Source organism: Kogia breviceps, chromosome 11 (genome assembly GCF_026419965.1).
Source record: "Kogia breviceps isolate mKogBre1 chromosome 11, mKogBre1 haplotype 1, whole genome shotgun sequence".
Taxonomy (NCBI): Eukaryota; Metazoa; Chordata; class Mammalia; order Artiodactyla; family Physeteridae; genus Kogia; species Kogia breviceps.
In genome coordinates, this window is record NC_081320.1 from 43,633,498 (window position 1) to 43,655,801 (window position 22,304).

The 22,304-nt window shown below is 50.2% G+C and overlaps 1 protein-coding gene across 6 annotated transcripts in view; it reads left to right on the forward strand.

The window, feature by feature from the left end:
* ADD2 (adducin 2) overlaps positions 1 to 19,992 on the forward strand; it is a 111,223-nt gene extending 91,231 nt beyond the window's left edge. For all 6 annotated transcript variants that reach the window (XM_059079793.2, XM_067007437.1, XM_067007440.1 and 3 more), the window contains 6 exons: positions 1,328 to 1,582; positions 2,496 to 2,615; positions 3,451 to 3,540; positions 5,493 to 5,640; positions 7,025 to 7,150; positions 13,346 to 19,992. In XM_059079793.2, coding sequence (XP_058935776.1) covers positions 1,328 to 1,582; positions 2,496 to 2,615; positions 3,451 to 3,540; positions 5,493 to 5,640; positions 7,025 to 7,150; positions 13,346 to 13,653 — 1,047 coding nt within the window. In that variant the 3' untranslated portion in view covers positions 13,654 to 19,992. The remainder of the gene's footprint in view (positions 1 to 1,327; positions 1,583 to 2,495; positions 2,616 to 3,450; positions 3,541 to 5,492; positions 5,641 to 7,024; positions 7,151 to 13,345) is intronic.
* The last annotated feature ends 2,312 nt before the right edge of the window (positions 19,993 to 22,304 follow it).

Genomic DNA, 22,304 nt, shown 5'->3' on the forward strand with positions numbered 1-22,304 from the left:
AAACTCATACTCATAGATACAGAGAACAGATTGGTAGCTGCCAGGTGGGAGGCAGAGAGAAATGGGTACAGGGGTCAAAAGGTGCAAACTTCCATATATAAAATAAGCAATCCTGGGGATGTAATGTACAGCATGGTGACAATAGTTATTCATACTGTATTATATATTTGAAAGTTGCTAAAAGAGTAGATCTTAAAAGTTCTCATCACAAGAAAAAGAATTGTAACTATGAGAGGTGCTAGATGTTAATTAGGCTCGTGGTAATCATTTCACAATACATACAAATTTTTTTAAATTGAGGTATAGTGATTTCCAGTGTGTTAATTTCAGGTGTACAGCAAAGTGATGCAGTTACACATATAATACATACAGATATTGAATCACTGTGTTGTACACCTGAAACTAATGTAAAGGTACATGTCAATTATATCTCAATTTTTTAAAAGCTGCTTATGTGGTACAGTCCATTTATATACTGTTTTATATATATTATATGCTGCATTAATTATATAGCCTGTATATTTACATACATGGATTTGTATATGTGTACTTAGAGAGATTATTACTGAAAGGATTTTTAGTGGTTGTCTCTGGGGATGAGATTTTGCATAAAACCCACTTTTTCCTTATGTTTTTTATATTGCTTAATTTTTCTACATGGCTCTGTACTTTTTTTGTAATCCACTTTCTTTTTAATGCCACTTTAATTTTAAAAAAGATGACAGGCAGAGCTGAGAATAGCTCCAGCAGCTGTTAAGATTCCCAAGTGTTCATTCTGAGTAACAGTCCCCCTTTGGGGGACATGGTCTTGCTTAGGAGACAGGGATGTTCTTGAGTCAGAGTTAGGGCTCCCAAGAGAAAACTAGTCAAGAAGCCTCAGAGTCGAGGAAGGGAGGGCTACTGTTAGAATCAGCTGGGAAACTTTTTAAAATCCTGTAGCCCAGATTGCACCACTGTCCAATGAAATGGGAAACTCTGAGGTGAGCCCAGGCATTCACATTTTTAAAGCTCCCGCATGATTCTGTTGTGTTGAGAACTACTGGACCAGACCAAAAGCTGGAGCTCTGTCTGGTCCTCAAGATTCTGGGGACTTTCTCATCCCTGATCAGAGGGCTTATTGGGGTGGAGGAGGGGAGGGGTTGGGGGACCAAGACAGGGAACAATTCTGAAATACACCAAAGGTGCGGCAAGGCCTGGGTTGTATTACAGAGACTTTGGGTTAAACTGAGTCCTTTAGATGGAAGGGGGTAAAGCGTGTGAGTGGACGAGCAGGCGTGTAACTGACCATTTTCCCCACCACATGTGGTTCTATTTTTGTCCTTTTTAGGGTTACAGAACAGGCTACACCTACCGCTACCCCTTTGTTCAAGAGAAAACCAAACACAAAAGTGAGGTGGAGATTCCAGCCACGGTCACAGCCTTCGTGTTTGAGGAGGACGGCACCCCGGTGCCCGCCCTGAGGCAACACGCCCAGAAGCAGCAGAAGAAGACCCGCTGGCTCAACACACCCAACACCTACCTGCGGGTCAACGTGGCCGACGAGGTCCAGAGAAGCATGGGCAGCCCCCGGCCAAAGACCACAGTAAGGAGGGCAGAGGGGGCTCCGCTGGGGAGAATGGGGTGGAAGGAGAGTGCCCGTCTAATTGTGTGGACTAAGCCATTTTAAAAGGGAAACAGCAAACCTCCCCTGGGCCTGCACTAGTCCTGTCTCCCCTTAAGGCTTCCTATTGGGCATCTGGGAGCAGCTTCTCATGCCTACGGAGCAGATCACCTGTTTCTTGCACCCCTATGCTGAGTTTTTGGTCCAGAGGGTGGCTGGACCAGGTCACTCCCAGCAGCATGAAAGCTTTTTGCTCCCATATCTGGAAGGGGCTTCTGAGAAATTCAAGGGAGGGGTACCCAACATTTGAACTGACCATCTGATGCAAAACCAGAAGGTGCATGGGGTACTTGCTTCTATTATGTTGTCCACCGCCTTTATAACCCTCTTCTGTAGAGAGGTGCTTGCTTTAGACATTAGATGTGTGAGACCTGCCCACAGATTGAGTTTTTACCAATTGTATGCTCTTTCCCTCCCTCTCCCTCATCACACACCCTGGCTCTTAATTTGATTTTCACTAACAAAGCGAAATAGAATAGCTCTTCGTTAAAAAAAAAAAAAAAAAAAAGCCCTGCAAATTAACATCCATGAGTCATCTAATACTACAACACCAGTGGCTGCCTGTCTGTCAAAGCTGGTACCACAGCTCTGTCCCTCCTCTTAAGTGTTCCTTATGGCCATTGATCTGGGGCCTTTCTTTGGTTGCTGGGTCATTTGCTGCCCATCTCTGCTCTGGGAGACAGACATCAAAGAGGCCCAAGAGGAGGGAACGTGTTTGTCTAGGCTTGTTGACTTGCACGTAGGCTGGTCGGCCCAGATCTCATGGGGTGGACCACTAGGGTGGACGGTCAGCCATATGCCTTTGCCTTACCCACCGGGCCTTGTGTGTGTTCAGTGGATGAAGGCCGACGAGGTGGAGAAATCCAGCAGTGGCATGCCCATACGGATCGAAAACCCAAACCAATTTGTGCCTCTGTATACTGACCCTCAAGAAGTGCTGGACATGCGCAACAAGGTAAGGTGATAGCTAATTACCTCCCATCTTTTCTCCCTCAAGGGCGTAGGGGGGGTGTCCCTAGGATGCGCCTGACTTACCTACTGACATCCCAGATGCCTCTTATGGAAAAGAAACTACCATTTATTGGCAATATTCCAGGCACAGTGCTAAGCTCTGTGCTTTTGTAGTCCCGTGTAACCCTCAAATAGAGAGGTGCTAGCTTTAGACATTAGATGTGTCTAAGAGACCAGCCCGCAAATCGAATTTTTACAAATTTTATGCTATTTCCCTTTGGCTCATTTTCAAGATTGCAAAATCCTTTGTGTTTATTTCTCTACCTTTGCTTTACAGTTCACTCACTTATATTTCTAATGTTACTTTAAAAAAACTTACCTTGTAACAGACCACCTTCAATAGGTCGGGTGTGTTCCCAGAACAGTGTTTCAGTGTGTGGTCCTCCCAAGGACAGATTCCTGGGTCACTCCCACCCCTCCTCCCATGGGACTGAGATTCAATATGCACGGGGTGGCCCCCCAGGAATCTGTAGTTTAAACCAATTCCTCAGGGACTTCATAGGAATATTAAAAATTGAGAATGTCCCTCAAGGATCTACTATGCCTCATTTCGCTCTTCATCTCAATGACCTGCTCATGGTTAACAAGAATCTGGTGTTCTACATAAACTTCTCATTCGCTCTGGAGCGGACGTGGAGACATACCGTCTCAGAGTGGATGTGATGCGTTGCATCTGCACCCCTGGGCGGCCTTTCTAGTGTGCCCTGGGGTTGCTCCCTCCCAACTCTACACCCTGATGCCGGACAGCTAGCTCACTCTTACCATCCCTTGCCACACAGATTCGAGAACAAAACCGACAGGATGTGAAGTCGGCGGGGCCTCAGTCCCAGCTGCTGGCGAGTGTCATCGCTGAGAAGAGCCGAAGCCCGGTACAGCAGACGCTGCCCTTGTCTGGAGGGGAAACGTGTTTGCCTTCTGGGTCTGCAGTGCCTGGGGCTGGGCAGCAGGACCCCTGAGTCCTCATATGCCCACGTTCCATTGTGGAAGCACCAGGGCACTGGTGCTCTTGCTGCAAAATGGATGCTGTGAGGACTGGGGACCGTGTCTCGTCGCCCCCCGTGGGCGCCAGGCAGGGGAGGAGCAGCCCAGCCTGCCCACGGGAATGATGCGGCTTCCATGCCTCCCCCACGGAACTCCCCTCTGCCCTCTGTCAGTGCCCCACAGAGTGGCCTCTCAGGAGCGCGGCCGGCCTCTCCCAGCGGCTCCAGGCCTGCCTGCCCTGAGCGGCTCTGGCCTCTGTGCGTGGAAACAGCACCATCAGGCCGTAGCTCTGGGGAGATGCTCACAGGCTCTCAGAGGGCAGACATGTATATAAGGACTGGTACTCCTACAGGATGGGAAGGGGCAGTGAGTTGCCCACACAAACACACATAGAGTTAGAAAATATAAAGTTGTTTCCCTGCTTGAGATAGAACAGTTTTTGTTTAGTGCTTAGCAAAAGGGGTGAACGTCAGACTTCTGGCTTGTGTTGGAAATCATTGCTGCTCATTGCAAAGTAGCAATGACATCTTCCTTAGCAGTAAGGGCAGGGGCGGGGGATACAGGGACCATTCCTCTCTGCAGAGCAAACTGAGGTGATGTCATGATTTCAGATCAAGCTGCAACCCACCAGGTGGGTGCCCCTTGGCTGGGGGAAGTGTGAAGGTTATGTCGTCACCTCCACCCCACCTCAGCTCAGCCAAGACGAGGAACATCAAATGTGCTACAGGGTCAAGGATAGAAATACCCCACGATAATGGGGGGATGTGGGAGTTCAATACTATGATCAAAATTGTTAAAACCTCTGCCATTTGTACCGAGTGCTCTCCTTGGAGTCCCTCTTCTTGGGATCCTGGTCTTGGACTCTTTTGAACCCCATGATTCCTTAAGATAGGCCCTGTGCTGCCTTCTTTTGGAAGGAGCCCATGGGCCCATCAGCAGCAGACTTGATGAGCCAGAGACAGATGGCCTGGAGTGTGTGGTGTGGGCCAGCTGCCCAGGCTCACATCCACCCCCCCCCCTCACTTTCTTTGGCTCCTTGGCTCCAGAGCACTGAATTCCCAAAGGCCGAGATGAGAATGCTGAGTTAGGGTAAAGGACTATGGAGTCTGAGGTGTCCTGAGCTAGAGGGATCAAAAGATTCCCGAAGCTTATACAAGGCCCAGCTGGTGAACTCCCCAGAGCCAGGGGCTCCCCAGAGGGGGTGAAACACAGTGATTTTGCCAATGTCCCTTCAGGGACCTGCAGTACAGGCGGGTTGAAGATCCAAGGTTCAGGACCTTGGCCCCCTTTTTATTTATGACTGTGCAAAACAGGACGAACAGTTTGGACTGAGAATGCCAAAGCCACTGTGTGTTTTGCATTATGACTTACTGCTGGGTGCTGTGGCCTGTGCTGCTGATGCGGGATGGTGGGGTGCATGGTGGGGAGCGGCTGGCGTGACACGGGTTGAGCCAACGCTTTGCATGCTGGGTTTTGGCTGACTGACTGTGGGCCGCCAGCTGTATTTGCACAGTGACGGCTTGCAAGCGTCCACAGGAGAGATCGCAATAAAGGTGTGTCTTCCTTCTGCTTGGGAGCATTCTTTGATTTTATTTCTGGGGAAGAGGGAGGACCCCCTGCGTTCATCCAGGCAGTTACAAAGAAGCCGGGTCTGGGGGTGAGGTAGCCGTGGGACGGAGTGAACAACCCCTACCCCGAGGCCCCGAGCTGTTGCCTTGGAGCTGCATGCCAGGCTGTCGCTAGCAAAACCACTGGCAGCCCCATGAGTCTGAAAGGAAGCTCGGGCCTGGGCCCCGACTGCGGCGTTCAGAGAGCGACACACTCTGTGGTTAACTTTCAGTCCACAGAGAGCCAGCTGATGTCCCGGGGCCAGGAGGATACCAAAGACGAGGCCGAGGAGATAGCGCCCAACCCCTTTAGCCAACTCACGGATCAGGAGCTGGAGGAGTACAAGAAAGAGGTGGAGAGGAAGAAGCTAGAACTCGATGGTAAATAACCCCGGGATGCTGGTGCTTCAGGACCTCCCAGGCGGAGGGGAGAGCTCGGGGCACCCAGAGAGGCAGCAGAGCAAACCATCGCCCTCACTCCCCACCAGCAGCCCTGGACCCCCGTCCTTGCTGCCTGCCAGGGCCCCCAGGGCTCAATCCAGCCTTGTCTCGCTTTCCTTTTCAATCTTCATTTGCTTCTCTCTGTCTCTTCTTCTTCTCTGTCATGTCCTCAATTTGACCTTCCTGCTCCATCACCAAATAATATTCTTATCAGCATGATTTTATTAATCACAGCAATGCCCCTCACGGCTCGTGCCTGACAGTTACACGGTGCTGCCACCATGACCCCACTGACCCTGTCACCTGGGAATAAGGAGTTAATCCGTGAGGAGTGCTTAGGATAATGCCTATGAATATGGCCTAGGTCAGTAGGCACCAGACAAATGTTAGCTGTAATAATATGTTCATTATAATAGTGATCATAATTATTGATGATCTGTCAGATGTGGTATAAACCGCTTAGCCTGGCGATCAGAACTGAGTCCTTTATGTCAGAATCCAGCAGCTGAGTCCTTTATGTCAGAATCTCAGTCAAGGCCATCTCTCCATGCTGACTCCTAAGTAGTCATACTCTTGATAGCTTGTTCATGCCTTTGTCCCTTCCTGACAGAGTTTCTCTTCTTGGCTAGCTTGATTCAGTATTATCTACACTTCGGCCTCTGTGGCAAACCCCCTCCAGCCAGGAAGCCCTCTCTGTCCCCAACGTGGAGCTGTCCCTTCTCTTTGCTTCAAGTGTACTTGGGGTCTGAGACACAGAATTCAGCTCTTGCTTTTGTCCACCAGGCAAGGCTTTCATTCCCTCAGGGAAGGGCCCTCTTCCACAGCCCCCATCCCCACCCAGAGTCAGCCATCTTCCTAGGAACAAAGGCACTAGAAGAATCCTCGCTGGCTTTCTTGGAGTTAGCTTGCTTGGAGTTCTCGATGCCAATTGAAAAAGTCGATAGAAATATATGGTGCTCTTTGTCTCTAGAGATTGTTTGGACTGGACATGTAAATTAGATAAATAATCAATAAGCTACATGCAAACAAATCATGGGCGGGAGGTCCCCTGCAGTCTTGCCGTCCACATCAGGGGTAACATAGTCCATCCAAAGATGTCCTGTGATGGAGGAAACGGAACAGGACTCCGACTCCTCCCGACTCCTCCCATTTACCTCCCCTAGGATGTAGCAGAAAATTTTTTTTTAAAGTTAGAGGAAGCAGCTAACTCCAGCCAGGAGAAATGAGGACCAAGCCAAAGAAAGCAGTTGTTTTAAAGCACTCTCGGTCTGCCCACCTCTCCTCTCCTTGACCTCTATCCTGAGCTAGCTTTCTGTATTTTCAGGAGAGAAAGAACCTGCCCCTGAGGAGCCTGGCTCACCTGTAAAGTCTGCACCTGCTTCTCCAGCTCAGGGTCCAGCCGAGTCAGAGACGAAGAGCCCCGTGGGCTCTCCCTCCAAGTCTGTGGACGGTGAGTCGAGCTGAGAAGCTGGGAGGGAGGAGGCGCCTCCGCAGGCCGAGAAGGGGGTCTGCATAGAGGGTGGGCAGGTATGCACTGCAGGGCACGTGCCTTTCAACAGGTGCTGCCCTCCTACGGGAGACTCTCCCCTCTGCTGTTTCTAGGGAACCTGAAACAGGGGTTGCCAACTTTAAGCTTGTTCCGTTCACAAGCCGTGACAATACACCTTACAGGTTAAGCTGAGTCTAAGCAATGCTGAGTAAGTTAATGATTGACCCACAGCGTTCTCATCTCTCACTCAGGCCAGGTTGGCCGATGGGCCTTTCTGGATGCACCAGCCCAGTGCTCAGACTTTAATGTGCACAGGGATCGCCTAGGGATCTGGTTAAAATGAAGACACAGTAGGTCTGGGGTGGCACCTGAGACCCTGCATTTCTGGCAAGCCCCCAGGTGAGGCTGATGGTGTCATTCTCAACCTTGGCTGCACATCGGGATCACCTGGGGAGCTTTACAATCCCTGACGCCTGCCGGGGTCCCACCCCAGCGGTTTCTGAGTTCAGTGGTCTAGGAGTGGGCATGGGGGAGTGCAGCCTGGAGTTGTAAGATCTCTCCAGGTGAATCTAATGTGTAGCCTAGGTTGAAAACCACTTTATTAGATACTGGTTTAGAGGACTGAGTTCTAGGCCCAACTCAACTGTTGATTTTAGAAAAATCAGATAATCTCCGTGCCTCAGTTTCCTTGTCTGCCAGATGGGCCTACTAATATTTTCCCCTTTTAAGGTTCTTATATATATAAGGGAAGGTGTAGGTGAAGACATACTTGGAAAGAGTAAAAGCCTGATTTAAATATAAGATCTAATTATGGTTATGATTAATACTATACATATGATGGATAATAATATGATAGTCCGAACCTCCCAGATCACACAAGTGTCTTTAATGAGCTCCTGGAATCGCTCCGGGGCATGAACGCTCCTCCCCTGGGGCACGCCACCCCAACTGTGAGCCCTCACCAGGGAGGGCTGAACCCCAGGCAGACAGTAGCAGCCGGGTGTCCTGATAGAACCTTCTCCCTCCTGGGTAGAATGGCCAGACGTGTGGATGCAGCTCGAATCCCCAACCCTGAGCTCCCTCCGTAAGTGAACTGCTGCCTTGAGCACAGGCCCAGCGTTGGCAGAGGAAACCCATCTGCTTGAGGCCAGAGCCCCAAGTGGATGTCCCATGACTGTGTTCATTGTGTCTCATCGTGGTGTTGTCAACCTGCCTCCACAACGTCTTCCTTTCTCTTCCCGTTGGTGCCTTCATCAAAGGAGTTTCCTCCGATTCTGAATACTTGTCTCTGTAGTAAGTACAGAGAGGCTGTTTACTAACTCACTCCGATACGTGCGATGGGGGAGGGAGGATGTTTACAAAGGAAATATGTTGCTCCTCAGTTTTTTCTTTTGCTGCTCACAACCCTGCCTTCGGGCGGTTTCCTGACCATAAAAGTCATCACCAATTCCACATGTGCTCTGCATGGTTTAGGCATCCCTCTAGGATAGACACACATGGGTCATAGCTGTGCACTAACACACTCCCGTACTTGCATGGGACATGCCACCCACAGTGAATGGGCCTTGGGCCAGCTGCTGGACGCCCCCTTTGGCAGAGGGCTTGTGGCCCTCGGGAGCACATCTGCACCCCCCCCTTCCTAGTGCATGGGCCCCTGTAAGGAGCCCATGACCTCTTCTAGCGCTGGGGGCCAGAGCCTGAATGGCCTTGGGGACCAACTGCCTTATCTGGCTGCAGAGAGCACCCGGCCTGACTGCCGTCTGCAGCATCCCTGCACCAACTGCAGGAAGGCGAGCCCACTGGAGAGAAGGCTGGTGGCAGGAGTGGGACAAGGGGTGGCAATTCCATTTTGGCTCTTGGGAGCCCCTTGGAGTGACCTCTGCTACTCAGTGGGACAGAAGCGGAGAGGAGAGGGGTGTGAGGGGTGGGTTCACTGCTTTCCCACTGCCTGACGTCGTTCCCACTGCAGCAGGATTCCTGCTTCTCTCTGGCCCAAAGCTATGCTCCATGGAGAGGCACACTCTAGTTGAGTTGTTAGAAAAGAGTCTTCCTGTAACACAGGCAGAGCTGGGGAGCGTGGACCTCCTTGGAGCCTTCCCTGCGTGAAGAGGTGCCAGCTGGAGCTGTCTGGGGTCACCGGTGTGAAGTGGGGCTGGGTGGCCTTGGCCAGGCTGCCCATTGGCTTTCCCAGCTCCTCAGGGCAACAGGGCTGACCCCCCGAGTAGCATCCGCACTTTGACATGTGGCTCACCCATCAGATCAGGAATGACTTTTTCACCACTGGTCCCCATGCTCCCAAATCCTCTTGTGCTAATTCACCTCAATGCCGCTCCTCCTCTGTCTCCCTGACTCCTACCCCCTCAGCCTCTCTGAAGGAGTCCTTCCAGTCCTCTTCCCTCACATCTGGCCATCTCTGTCACCACCTTCTCTGTGATTGGCTCCTGACTGTCCCTGCCCCCGCTGACTCAATCCCCCCAGGGGCCCCTCAGGAGCACTGGCTATGCCTGTAGAGAAATAGCCCTGCATTCAACATCAGAAGATCAGCTCTGTCAACTACTAATTTAGCCATCTCAAATAAGTTGCATAAAAACACTGCAGGATAGGGGACTAACATGGATCCTTGCCTTTCCTAACTTACAGCATTGTTATGAGGATAAAATGAGCTCATAAATATAAAAGGACCTTGTAATGTGCTTTCATAAATGAGTTCTCATTATGTACTGTGTTCTCAGGATTGTGAGAGATAGTACGCTGCTTGCTGTTTTAAGCCACTAAGTTTTGGTGTGGTTTGTTACGCAGCAGTGGATAATTATTAAATCATAGTGCCTAATGAGAACTGGTTTATGGAAATTAGTTCTTCTGTGGGCTGACTAGGCTCAGCGGGTGGTTCTTCTGGTCCACTGATGTCAGCTGGAGCTGCAGTCGTCTGGTTGCCTGACTAAGCTAGAACTTCCAACATGGTGCACTCACATGTCAGGTGCCTTGTCAGGGGCAGCTGGGAGGCTGGGCTCAGCTGGGATGGTGGAGTGGCTGGGCCTCTTTCTCTGTCTCTCTGTCTGTCTGTCTGTCTGTCTCTCCATATAACTATAGGTCCTCTCCATGTGACCTCTCCATCTGCGTTTCCATCAAGGTAGTTGGACTTTACACATGGTGCCTCAAGGCTCCCCAAACTATAGAAGCAGAAGCTGCTGGGCCTTCTTAATTCTTCTGCCTGAGGCTGGCTCAGTGACACTTCCTCTGCATTCTGTTGGTTTCTCCAAGCCACAGGGCCAGCCCAGATTCAGTGTGGGAGGGGACCACACTCAAGTGTAAAATTCATATATTGGTGGTAGGTTTAGAGAAGGGCAAAATCATTGTCTAATGTCACAGGAGGCTGGAACCAGACCTTGGGGAGATATGTGCTTGGACTGGCAGATAGGAGTAGAGTGGGCTGTCCAGGGAGTGGGCGTTTCTGGAAGGGGACATCGGGGGACTGAGAGACAAGTGTTTGGATGCTGAGGGATAGTGAGAAATCCAGTCTGAGAGGTAGGTACCCAAACAAGCTTGGCATCTCCCTACCAAAGCACCTCCCTTCCTCCTCCAGCCTCTTCAAGCCTTTCAGCTCTTCCCAAGCCACAAGGGTGTAGCTATGGACCCGGGCTGCCAAGTCCAGTCTTGTTCCAAATGCACTCTCCCTATTCCCCTCTGCTTCCTGGCCACCATCCTTGGATAGATCCTCCGATTTCCCAGCCTCTACCCCATTCCACCCACCCTACACCTGTCTCCTACTCCTTGAGCTCCAAGTGCCCCATCTAGGAGAGAAAGCCAGTTGTTCATCTTAGGAGATGCTAGAAGGTGAGTTCGCAGCTGCCGCAGCTCCTGGGGCCCTTCAAATAGCTGAAGACCCAGGTAGTTCTGAACTTAACTGTTGTGGGCTGTTAACAAAGGAGGGATCTGGGCTCTCAGAGCTGGTCCTTGATACTTTCCTTACTGGGGCCCAATAACTATTTATTTCTAGAGCCTTGACTGCTGCACCTTCTCTTGGCCAACTGCACCCTCCAGGGGTCTCTGTCTCCCCCAGCTGAGGGTGTGGCGACCTCGATCTGGAGCCCGACTCCTCCAAGGCCCATGTGACTCCCAGCCCCACATTCTGTTTGCTGGAGCTCCCCAGACGATTCATGGTGAGGGAGCTCTGTGAGATGCTGGAGGCGTGCCCGTGTGGACTTGTTTTCTGGCTGGGGAGGAGAATCCTGGTGTGCTCTCCTAGAGCAAGCCAGCAGGGGCTGCGGTTGCAGATGCAGCTGAAGGGGCGGGCGTGGGTGAAGGCCGCTGCTGGGGTGAGGATGCCTATCACCACAGGGCAGGAAATGGCACCTGGACAGAATGGGGGGTCCTCTGATCCATAGTTGTGTTCGTGGAGCTAGAAGGCAGGTAACAAAATCATCTGAGAGGGTGTGACTTGAGAAACACGTCCTCACGGGTCATCCAATGAGGATGAGGGGCCACTGGAGGTCCAAGAGCCCAGGAGGCCAAGAGTGGGAACAGGAGAATAGGTACAGGAGACAAAGGCCAGCATGCAGGGCTGCTGTTTGTTTACAAGGTTGGGTCCAATTCAGCGCAGAAGGCTCGGGCTGGGACAGACAAGAAAGAAGATGAGGTATGGTGTTGGCTTGGTTAGAATAAAACCATTCACACGTTCATTTGTTTGCTTATGCATTCAACCATTCATGGATTCCACAACCAGTTTTTGAGTACCTCCTATAAGCTAGTCACGTAGATAACTAAACACAGTCTTGTCTGATTTATTTCAGTTCTGAGGGGAGAGATAGGCATAAAAAAGAAGTGATTGTTTTACAGTCACTGTGATGGAAATTTATCTAGTAGGGGCCGAAAGGAAGGAGTGACAAATTCTACCAGGAAGCAGGGATGGGACCAGGAAAGACTTTAAGGGGAGGGTAACACTCAAGCTGATTGATTGTGTGGGTGAAGGTTGGGGATACAGAGGAGAGAGAAGGGTGGTCCAGACAGAGGGAAACAGATTGCAATGGCAGGGAGGGGTCCAGGGACCAGCGGGTTGATGAGGCCAAAAGCAGGTGAAGAGAGGAGAGGGGAGTGGTCAGGGGGGAGGCTGTGTCTGGATTGCTTTTCTGAGTTCAAGAGAATGGCCAGTGATGACCATGGGAATGCATGGTGGCCAGGAGGGCAGGAGGAGCTAGATGATCTTTACTTTCCTTTCTACTTTTCAAAGTCTATGGTTTTAGAATTTTCCCTCCTCCTTCCCCGTACAGGCATTTCAAAGCTTGAGTGGAAGCAGGGTGGGATGTGAGAGTGGGAAGGAGGAGAAAGGGCGGCAGGAGGGTTGCACTCCTGGCCTTGAATAGGGTGGCAATCTGTAGGGTCCATGCCACTCAGGGAATTCCACCCGCCCTCTGCCTGCCCCTCTCTGCCTACTGGGAAGATACTCTCCATTTTTTTTTTTTTTTTTTTTTTTTTTTTTGCGGTATGCGGGCCTCTCACTGTTGTGGCCTCTCCCGTTGCGGAGCACAGGCTCCGGACGCACAGGCCTAGTGGCCATGGCTCACGGGCTTAGTTGCTCTGCGGCATGTGGGATCTTCCCGGACCAGGGCATGAACCCCTGTCTCCTGCATCGGCAGGCGGATTCTCAACCACTGCGCCACCAGGGAAGCCCGATACTCTCCATTTTTGAAAAGTTCCTCAGTGGTATAGGAAATGAAATGGGTATGAAAACATGTCATTTGCCTATTTTTACTAGTGAAACTGAACCAGTTACAACAATTCTTAGATGCATCCCCTGAATTGTCCATGACACCGCCCTCCCCTTCCTACAGCCTCTCTGTAGTCTGCGTCTGTTCCGTGGTTCTGTCCGTTCCTAGGAAAGCTCCCAACCGGGCCCCTGTTGGCCTGCTGCCGTGTCTGGAGATCATGACCTGTTTACATTTATAGGCAAGAGCCCAGAGTCCCTGGCCTGCCAAGGGCCTGTTCGCTCCTGTTTGGGAGAGAAACCTGCCTACCCCTTTCCCCTTACCGTGTCAACCCGCCCCTCTCTTTGCTCTAGACTTCCTTTATATAATTGCCTAGAAACGGTTCTGTTAGCCCCAGGTTGAAGCTCTCGCCTGAATGAAATCTTATGGGTCACGTCTTTGGATCTTTTTCTAGAAGTTGCTAAGAAGACGGAAACAAGCATAGCCACCACAGAGCCGGAAACGACGCAGCCAGAAGGAGTGGTGGTCAACGGCAGGGAGGACGAGCAGACAGCAGAGGACATCCTCAGCAAAGGCCTCAGCCAGATGACCACCAGCGCCGACACGGATGTCGATACCTCGAAGGACAAAACAGAGTCAGTCACCAGCGGTCCCATGTCCCCAGAGGGCTCGCCTTCCAAGTCTCCCTCAAAGAAGAAGAAGAAATTCCGCACCCCGTCTTTCCTGAAGAAGAGCAAAAAGAAGGAGAAAGTGGAATCCTGATTCGCAGCCCCCTGGGGCTCCCATCTGTGTCCTCCCTCCCCTCCCTCGCCGTCTCCCATCTCTGTCCCTGGAAGCACGGGGGCCAAGGAGGGGTCGAATAGGCCCTGGATCACACTCTGATGGGAAACTTAGAGACTACACCACCGACCCCTCATTTGACAGTTGCCCCACAGAAATCAGGTGACTTTCCCAAGGTCATACAGCTGGTTCGTGGCGGAGCCTGCACTGGAAGTCAGGTCTTCTGGCTCCCAGTCCAGCGCTTTTTCCACTACACGACACTGCCTAGCTGTGGGCTGCCCTTGTGAGGATGCTGCCCCTGATCTGAGCCCAGGGCAAGGGGCCAAAGTCAGCCGCAAGCTCTCACAAATCAGACCCAAATCAGACAGGTCGAGGCTTCCCTGAGCAAGGTCCCTGTCCTTGCGTGAACCCAACCTCCTGCTGATGGAGCTGTCACTATGTTTAGAAATCTCACTTCTCTTTCCCGTAGGGTAACTGCCCTGCTGCTCACAGGAACCACACAAGTGGACCCGTCCCTCCACCAGAAGTTAATCCTTGTTCCCAAGGGCTGATGGCTTAGCTTGTGCTCCCCCAACCACTAACCCCGAGCTTTCTTCATGGAACCTCTGGAATGACGGCCGGAATTGTTGTAAGAGTGGGCAGACGTGAGGGCAGCCAGATCAGCCACAGCGTGGAGGATGGTTCGGTCAATATAAGAAACCAGGAACTTGACCCATTTGAACTGTGCATCTCAGGCCTTCAAAACTAAAACCAAATGTAGCTTAGGAAAACCTTCTGTCATGAGCAGGGCCGAAATCTGGGGAAATTTCGATCCTCCGTTGGCTTTGGGTTGTGCAAGGAGGATCAGGACAGCACGGATATGCGATGCCTTTCAAGCATTGCCTGACTCTCAGGGCAGCGCGTCTCACCCTGGCCCCCTCCGGTCCGGCATCTGGCATCCCCTGACCTCCCCTTAAACCTAGAAGCCCTGGCTCACAGCCTGGAACTGGCATCTTACCCTTGGCCCCTTGACCGTGGCTCCTCTGGGTTCTGACTCAGTCACTCTAGGTCCAGCAGAGGAGAATGAGGTGAGCCCTTCAGGATTAATCCTCTCGGACCAGCTCTCAGAGAAAGGCTTGGGTGTCCCTGGCCCTGTCACTGTCTTCCCATCAATCCCGGGGCCTCTAAGAGCCACAGCTATTTTTTTAGATGCCGTCACTATCTTTTCATACTCTTCGCTGGGGCTTTCATTTAAGAGCATCATCGACTCCTAAAAAATAGACAATCCATTCTCTTTAAAGCACAGTGTCTTCAAAGAATATTTTCCCTTTCTGTCCTGACTACTGTCAAAGTATTTTTGAAAGTTCTTAATCATAGTTTTCCATTTTTGAGCACTTACTACACACACACACACACACACACACACACTGTGCAGGCTTCACATACACTATATCCTTTAACCCTCATGATAATCCTGTAATGTGGGTCAGATTATTCCCATTTTATGGGTAGGAGAACTGAGCCCCCCAAAGGACAATTGACTTGTTCCAGTGACTTAGCTAGAAAGATTCAGAGCCTGGATTTGAACCCAGGTCCGTCTGAGTCCAGAGCCTTTGCACTTAACAGCTATGATGATCAGAAAACTTTAATCTCCGAGGGTGCTTGTTTTAGTCCTGGACCGTTTCGTTTCTGTGACTGGTCTCCACTGCGTAATGTTAGCGCTTGAAGTGAAGGTAGGAAACCACCTGTGTTCTCCCCGATCAGTGCACAGTAAGTTCCTGGTGAATGTGGGCTGTGACAGGGCCAATGTGGACCTCTGACAAAGGAGAGGCCAGAGCTTTCTGGCTGGGGCAGGAAACACCATCATCGTGGGGCTATTTCTTGAGAAGGAAGGAAACTGACACATGACTAAGGAAAACACAAATACCGTGTGTCCCTAGAGCAGATTCCTAACTGCTCTCCAGACCCATCTCTCTGTTCTGCTTCTGATTGAGTCAAGTCTTGTGATGGACAACCCAAAGCAGAAAAGTCTGTGATACGGCAAATGCCTTTCAAAGCCACTCCTTTGATGCCTTCTTTTTAAAAAAAGAAGATTTCACATTCATTCGTTCAGCCCAATATTTGTTAAGCATCCACTAAGCGGTAGGCATTATGCTGACATTAAAAGAAAACAATCGTCGTGACTAGAATAATCAGTGGCAGATAGTGTTCAGAGAATGGTAGAGGGGACCCAACCACTGATGCAGCTTTTTATGTTTGAGTGGATGTCGCTCAGAGATGATGTCAACAGACTCTTTGCTTTCAACACATTCTCTTTATTCGCTTTAAAACAGGGAGGCCTCACTTAGGTGAACGTGCCAGGGCCTTGCAGGAGTTTATGCCATGGGGCCACCTCATATCCATCCGTCTGTTCTTCCCCTGTGCGTTCAAAAACCACGCATGAGCTTAGGTCATGGACCAAGCTTGAGGGCGGGACATGGTCCCCGCCTGAAGGAGGTTCTTAAGTCTAGGAGGCGTGTGAACAAGTTACAGAACGGGCAAGGGTGCAGAGGAGGTGTAAGGAAGCGTTGATTGGCTATCTTCCAGGCCAGAGAAACCTTCCTGAAAGGAGTGAGGGTTGAGTTAGGTTTTCAAAACAGGAGGAATTTTCCAGGAGGACCAGAGGAGTAGTAGGACACTGGTGATGAGGGAAGAGCACGTGCAAAGGCACGGAAGCATGAAACGCCATGACGCGTCCGTGGAGTAATTCAGTACGGCCGGGACAGAATGTGTGAGTCAGGCGATGGGGTTCACTTCACAGGTGGGCAGGGGTGGGTCATAAAGAAACTCGTAGAAGCTGTGGGGGAGTGGGACTTTATCGTGAACGGGGTTTGGAGCTGCTGAGGGCTCGTGGTCAGGGTAGATCCGTGAGCAGGTTGCATCTTAGAAAAATTCCTTTGGTGACTGAGCAGAGAACTGACTGGAGGGGGCAGTGCTGGAGGCATGGGAGGTCTCCACAAGGAGGCCTTTCGGAAACTGGAACGGATGTGGTGGCCTGCCTTATGCCATCTTTTCCCTTATAGCAAATAGTGAGCTGGGAGCACAGAATTCATTCCCATGACATTCCTTTGGATAAGGCATCTTAAGAGAGCTTCTTAACAAGGAGAGGGAACTATTCAGAGAGCTAATGCTCAGCGCAGCTTCCAGTTCTGTTTTGTCTTGGTGTAGAGTTTTGTCTTGGTGTAGAGTTGCTGGGAGAGCTGTCAAGTCACCCTGCCCATTTCTCCTCCTCTTGCACGTATAGGATGCAGCTGGCATAGCTCCAGGCTTGAGGCCAGGTGCTGGGTGCTGCTGAAGCAGATGTGCCATTCAAACAAGACCACAGGCTATTAGGGTGAGAGGAAGGGACTTATTCTTTGGCTCTGAATAAAAGTTGGCTGAATACTTTGGCCAGTATCTGTCTGGAGATAAATGTACATGTGAGGAGCTCGGCATTGTTAGGTGATAGGATGGTTTCTAGTAAAGCTGGGATATGCTGTGGAAAAGGATGAGAAAGTGTAGACAAACATGCTATGTTACAGATGCTGAGCTGGGGAGTGGAGAGGTTTCTGAGCCTGTCTCCTTGGGAAGATGGGCAGGGGTAGGAGTGAGGAGGCAGAGGTTTTACAGAGATGCAGGCTTGGCGCCAGTGACTCCCCCTGCACTGGTGGCTGGTGCCCAGCAGTCATGTGTGAGGACCATCCACACCACATGACCTTTCCTCAAACTTTGCAAAAAGCACTGCCAAGAGACCAGCCCAGATCTGGGCTCCATAAGAGCCTCCTGGCCTGCAGGTGACCCAAGTCACTGTCTGACTTCAGCCAGGTTATACAGATGAAAATAACCTCCCTCAACCCTCCTGTAAGGAATATGGGGCGCTTCCTCTGCAGACAGATAAATTCTTTTTAAAGAACTTGAGTGGATTTGGATGAGAAGTCTGGTCCAGTAAGAACCCCACTAGAAAGCATCACCCTTATACCACTGATTGTGTACTCTGAGCCTTGCATCCTGCTCCCTGTCCAGCAGTGTCACTCACTTCTGAATGTGGCCAGACAGTCATGCAGATGTCATTTGGCGCTGCCATCACAGAGGGCTACTACCCTTGTCAACACGGGAAGAAGTGCTATGTGGTCACTTCTCTGGTTGCCGTGGATTTGAAAGAACCATTCACCCAACATCACGATTTACTTCTGAAAGCCTAAAAGTTGAAAAGGAAGTGTGGATTTCTCCATGGAGATAGTCAGAGGGGCAGATAGACACACAGCCTACCCTCGGCCTCTGTGCCATCTTTTGTACTGGTGTCAATTTTATGCTCTAGCTCCAGGCAGAAATACTCAGTTTTTGACTGTTGAACAAATGAGAAAAACTACAGCCCTTCCCTTGGGCACTGGTGCAGGTCGGCAGCAGTACCCGATGTAGCTGCCACATTGCATTTGCCTCTCCGAGCACAGAGGAAGCGGGTCGGTTAAAATCTTCTCTACCATATGAGCCCAAGCGAATTCTCTAAGACAATAACATTCAAAGAGTCTGAGAAGAAATGAAGGAGGGGACAAATCTATGCTCTCCACCCCCACAGAAAGGACAGGGCCCCCCACAATTCAAGACATGATGGGCCATTATATCATCACTGATCCTCATCTATTCTGGGAGGGATACTTTAAAAAGTCAGAGACCTGAAATGACTAATGAAATCTGCTCGTTGGATGTTTATCTGTGGGCAGTTCCACTGGTGCCACAATATGAAAAAGCGTGCACAGTACGCAGTAGAGTGTTGAGTTCCAGACGCACCATCTAAGCAACCTGTCCACTTGGACGTGGATTCCTTTGTGCCAGAACTAAGAGTGCACATGTAGAGCTCTGTCGCCAATGCACACCCAATCCTGTTTGCCTCCCATGGTGAGAAGCCACCTCGCACCCAGGCCTCAGTGTGGGGTTTCAGGCGGGGTGTCTCTCTTGAGTGGAGAAAGTGCCTTTCGTCATTTTTATGTAGGGAGGCTTCTCTTTTTAGGAACGATTAGGAAGAGTCTCTGGTGGGGGGTTTTCTTAAAAATACAGAAGCTATGGTTTGCGTTGGTTTGTACTTACGTGGTGTGAAGGTTTGCCAAATTGATGTTTGGTGCCCTTTGCCTTCAAGCTCGCCCCCAAAGTTGGGCTGTCACTATGAGACATTGGGGCCTGAAGATGGAGGAGAAGTGGTCACCGTTACCGGCCCGGGGAAGGACTCAGGTGGAGCTGGAAGCAGAGTCTCGCCGTGGGGAGGTACCAGCCAGTAGCTTTCCCTGTGTAGTGGGCCCTTGATTTTTCTCACCCACTGTTTCCAAGCAGCAGGGTGAGGCCCTCTGTGATGTGGCAAATCCCCTATCTTTAGTGTGAAGAAAATGTTTTGAGGGCTTAAGGGGTGGGAGGAGACTAGCAAGAAAAACCCTAAACCCTTCTCCCCTCCAACAAATTATCTTGCGTAATTTTGAGAAGCGCAAAGGCCAGATCTTCTCTGCTAAAGTGAACCAGAAAGAGGACCAAGGACAGAGGGGCTACATTTAAATACGCGAAAGGCTTCCTAAAATGGGAATATATTTTGGGGACCTCACCCCCACCTTTCAACTGCACCCCATGCTTATCGGTCCTGCTTTGTGGGTGATGGTTTGATCTCCACCGGCTGCCCCGCCTTTAAATTCCTGTAATCTACGCTACACCGCTGAGTCCCACGCCCTTTCTCAGGAAGAGGCGGGGTGGGGAGTAGAAATGGTCCTGAGCCCGGCTCACCTGGTGGTGGAGCACACGGGGGTCTAGGTAGAGTGCTGTGTCCTCTAGAGCTGTGGACGGTTTTGGTGAAGTGTCTGTGTCTGACAGTCGTCTTCCCCTGTACATACATGGTCTGTGTTTAGCTTTTCCTAGTATTGTAAAGTTTCAAATAGGGGTTCCATGCAAATACTATTTCTGCTACTGAAATGCCAGCCCCCGGATTGTGCTTCTTTCCCACAAGTGGTTTTGCCTTTACGCTAACACTTTTTGAGCCACTGATGTGCAGATTAATGATTTGTTTCTTGGGCTTTTATTTTGCAATTTTATATACATACACACACACATTATATATATAATATATATATATATTTATGGGTTGGTTTTGTACGGTTTTCTGTTTGAATCTCTGAGCACCAAAGCTGCCCTCGGATTGTCAAGAGAACTTTCCAATGCCACTTCCTGAGCCCCCCCCGCTGCTTTGGTGTTTGTGGTGACGGGCGGTATCTCTGGCCGTGGATTTCTGTATGTACGTGCTGTCTTCTCACCCGCAGATATTACCCTAGTAAATCTACTGTGCTTGGCTTCCCGGTGTGTGACCCATCTCTGTCGGCCACCCAGTTCTTCCAGCTCCCTGCGGAGCAGAAGCCAGAGAGGGGCTCCATGTATGGAAACTTTTATCCTGGAAACCTCACGCATGGAAACCTGGACATATGAATCATTGAGTTCTGACTGGGGAGGGAGGTAATAAAATGCTACGTTCCTCTGAGAAGGGAAAGGCCAGGTGGATTTGCAAACAGCTCTGTGGAGGAAGGTCAATTTAGATGGGTTGGGATAGGGAGGGGTTGCAGAAACAAACATGTGGGTGGGCCCCATAGGGAAGCAGCAGGAACAGGTTCACAGGCTGGAATGAAAAGAGGGGTCAGGCCAGGATCAGAGGGCTGGGGAGAGCTAAGATGTCACCCCAAAGGGCAAAAGGGGAACAGAGATGCTAGAGGAGAGGAAGAAGAGGAGGAAAGAGCCATTTTGCCCCCTCGCAACTCTTCTTTACTCTAATAAGGAGCTCAGTGTTTGTGGAGGGTCCACACACATCAGTCAGGTGCTGTTGAAGTGTGTTATACGTAGCACCTCATTTAATCCCCATCAAACCGGAAGGGCGATCTTATTATCATTACCCAGTTTACAGATGAGGAAGCAGGCTCAAAAATAAGAAAACTGTCATGAACCACAGGTTAACATGTGGTGAAGACCAAATCAAACCGAGGTCTTCTAGGTAACCAAGTTCTTCCCACTACTGCCCATTGCCCAGTGTCCTGAGCAAAGAGACCTCTACAGAAGCAGATCCGATCATCACTCCCAGGCCCACCTGTTCCAAAAAATGCAGTCTCCTGCTGCATCCAGGTGCCCCAAAGCCCCCAGAGGCTCCTCCCAGGAGCCGAGGTACTCGCCTGCCCCAAAGCCATCAGTTTCTCCTCTCCTGAAGTCACCAAGGAAACTGCCTGTAAGCAGCACAACGTCTCAGCTCTGTCTTCTCACAGCTGTGTGCACTGATCAGGCCAGGGACCCTAGTCAGTGTGCTGACACCGCTTTATAAGGCTGGCTGCAGCTGAAGGTACTGATGCAAATGCACACGTTGAACAACTCCCCAGCCCCACATCCTCCTTCTCCTCCAAGGACAAAAGGGATCCAAACATGGGAGCAGAGTGCCCTCTACCGGCCAGAAACGCTGAGGAATTTCTTCACAGTATACAGGGCCGGAGGGAAGATTTAGGGCCAACCAATCGCGTGAGAAAGGAGAGCCTGCCTGGAGAGAAGGGTGAAAGGACCCGCATCGGAAGCCAGCTAGCTGATAGCAGTGAGGAACGCCTGGGACACTGGGGAAATGCCGGGGGAGGGCAAGCCTGGCCTCAAGGCAGAGAGCCAGGTGCAGGATTCACACAGCTGGAACCCTGTTTGCAAGGTCTAGGTAACGAGGGGAGAGAGGGGATGCCTCAGCACCAGGATCCTGACAAGGGTCAGAGTGCCAGGAACCCCCACGAATGCCGGCTACTCTCATAAATATGAAAAAGGAAAACTTCAGCCAAGTTTTGCAGATTCCACTGCTGCCACACAGATAATCTCTAATCTGACAAAATGTAACCATTAGAAACGGAAATCTTTCCTTCTCTCTTTCTTTGGACCTTTGGACAGGGAGCCACACATCTCTGACGGGAGCCATCTTTAATCTGATAGAGATCGAACCCTTTCAGGAATAAGCATGGAGGAAAATAGTACGGTAATGATTTAGTAGTTCAAAAGCAGGAGCCAGTCTGAGAAATGGAGAGACATGCTCCTCAATGCAGCTGAGTTACAGCAGAAAAACAATAAGAAGGTTAAGAAAATCTTTATTAATATACACTTATCAGAAAAGACCAGCCAGTCATGAAAAGGGAGCACTTTAAACTAAGAAAAAAAATACACAATGGTGTATTTTAAAACGAGGCATGGGCAGTCAACAGCAGGTTTAATATTGTTGATGAATGAGGAGAGCATAAAGTTATGTTTAGACAGGTAAGGATCTAAAGCCCAGCACCGGAAAAAATTAGCCAATCATGTGTCCAGTGGATTGGGAAATCAATCTAAGTAAATGAGAATGGGAAGGACATGGGATTAAAAAATGGTCGTGAGCAATTAAATCAAACAAGTTTATACCTATGTCTAGTTTTTCATTGTTAATTTAACAAACTTAAAGCAATTGTTTAAAAAGCAGTTATTGGAACACACACATACACACACACACTTGGAACAGCAGAGAAGTAAAATATGCTAAATTTATCATTATTGATGAGAGGGATCTAATAGATTTTTCTTTTTTTTTTCACATACACACTGTATTTTATTTTTACAAGGGATAAATA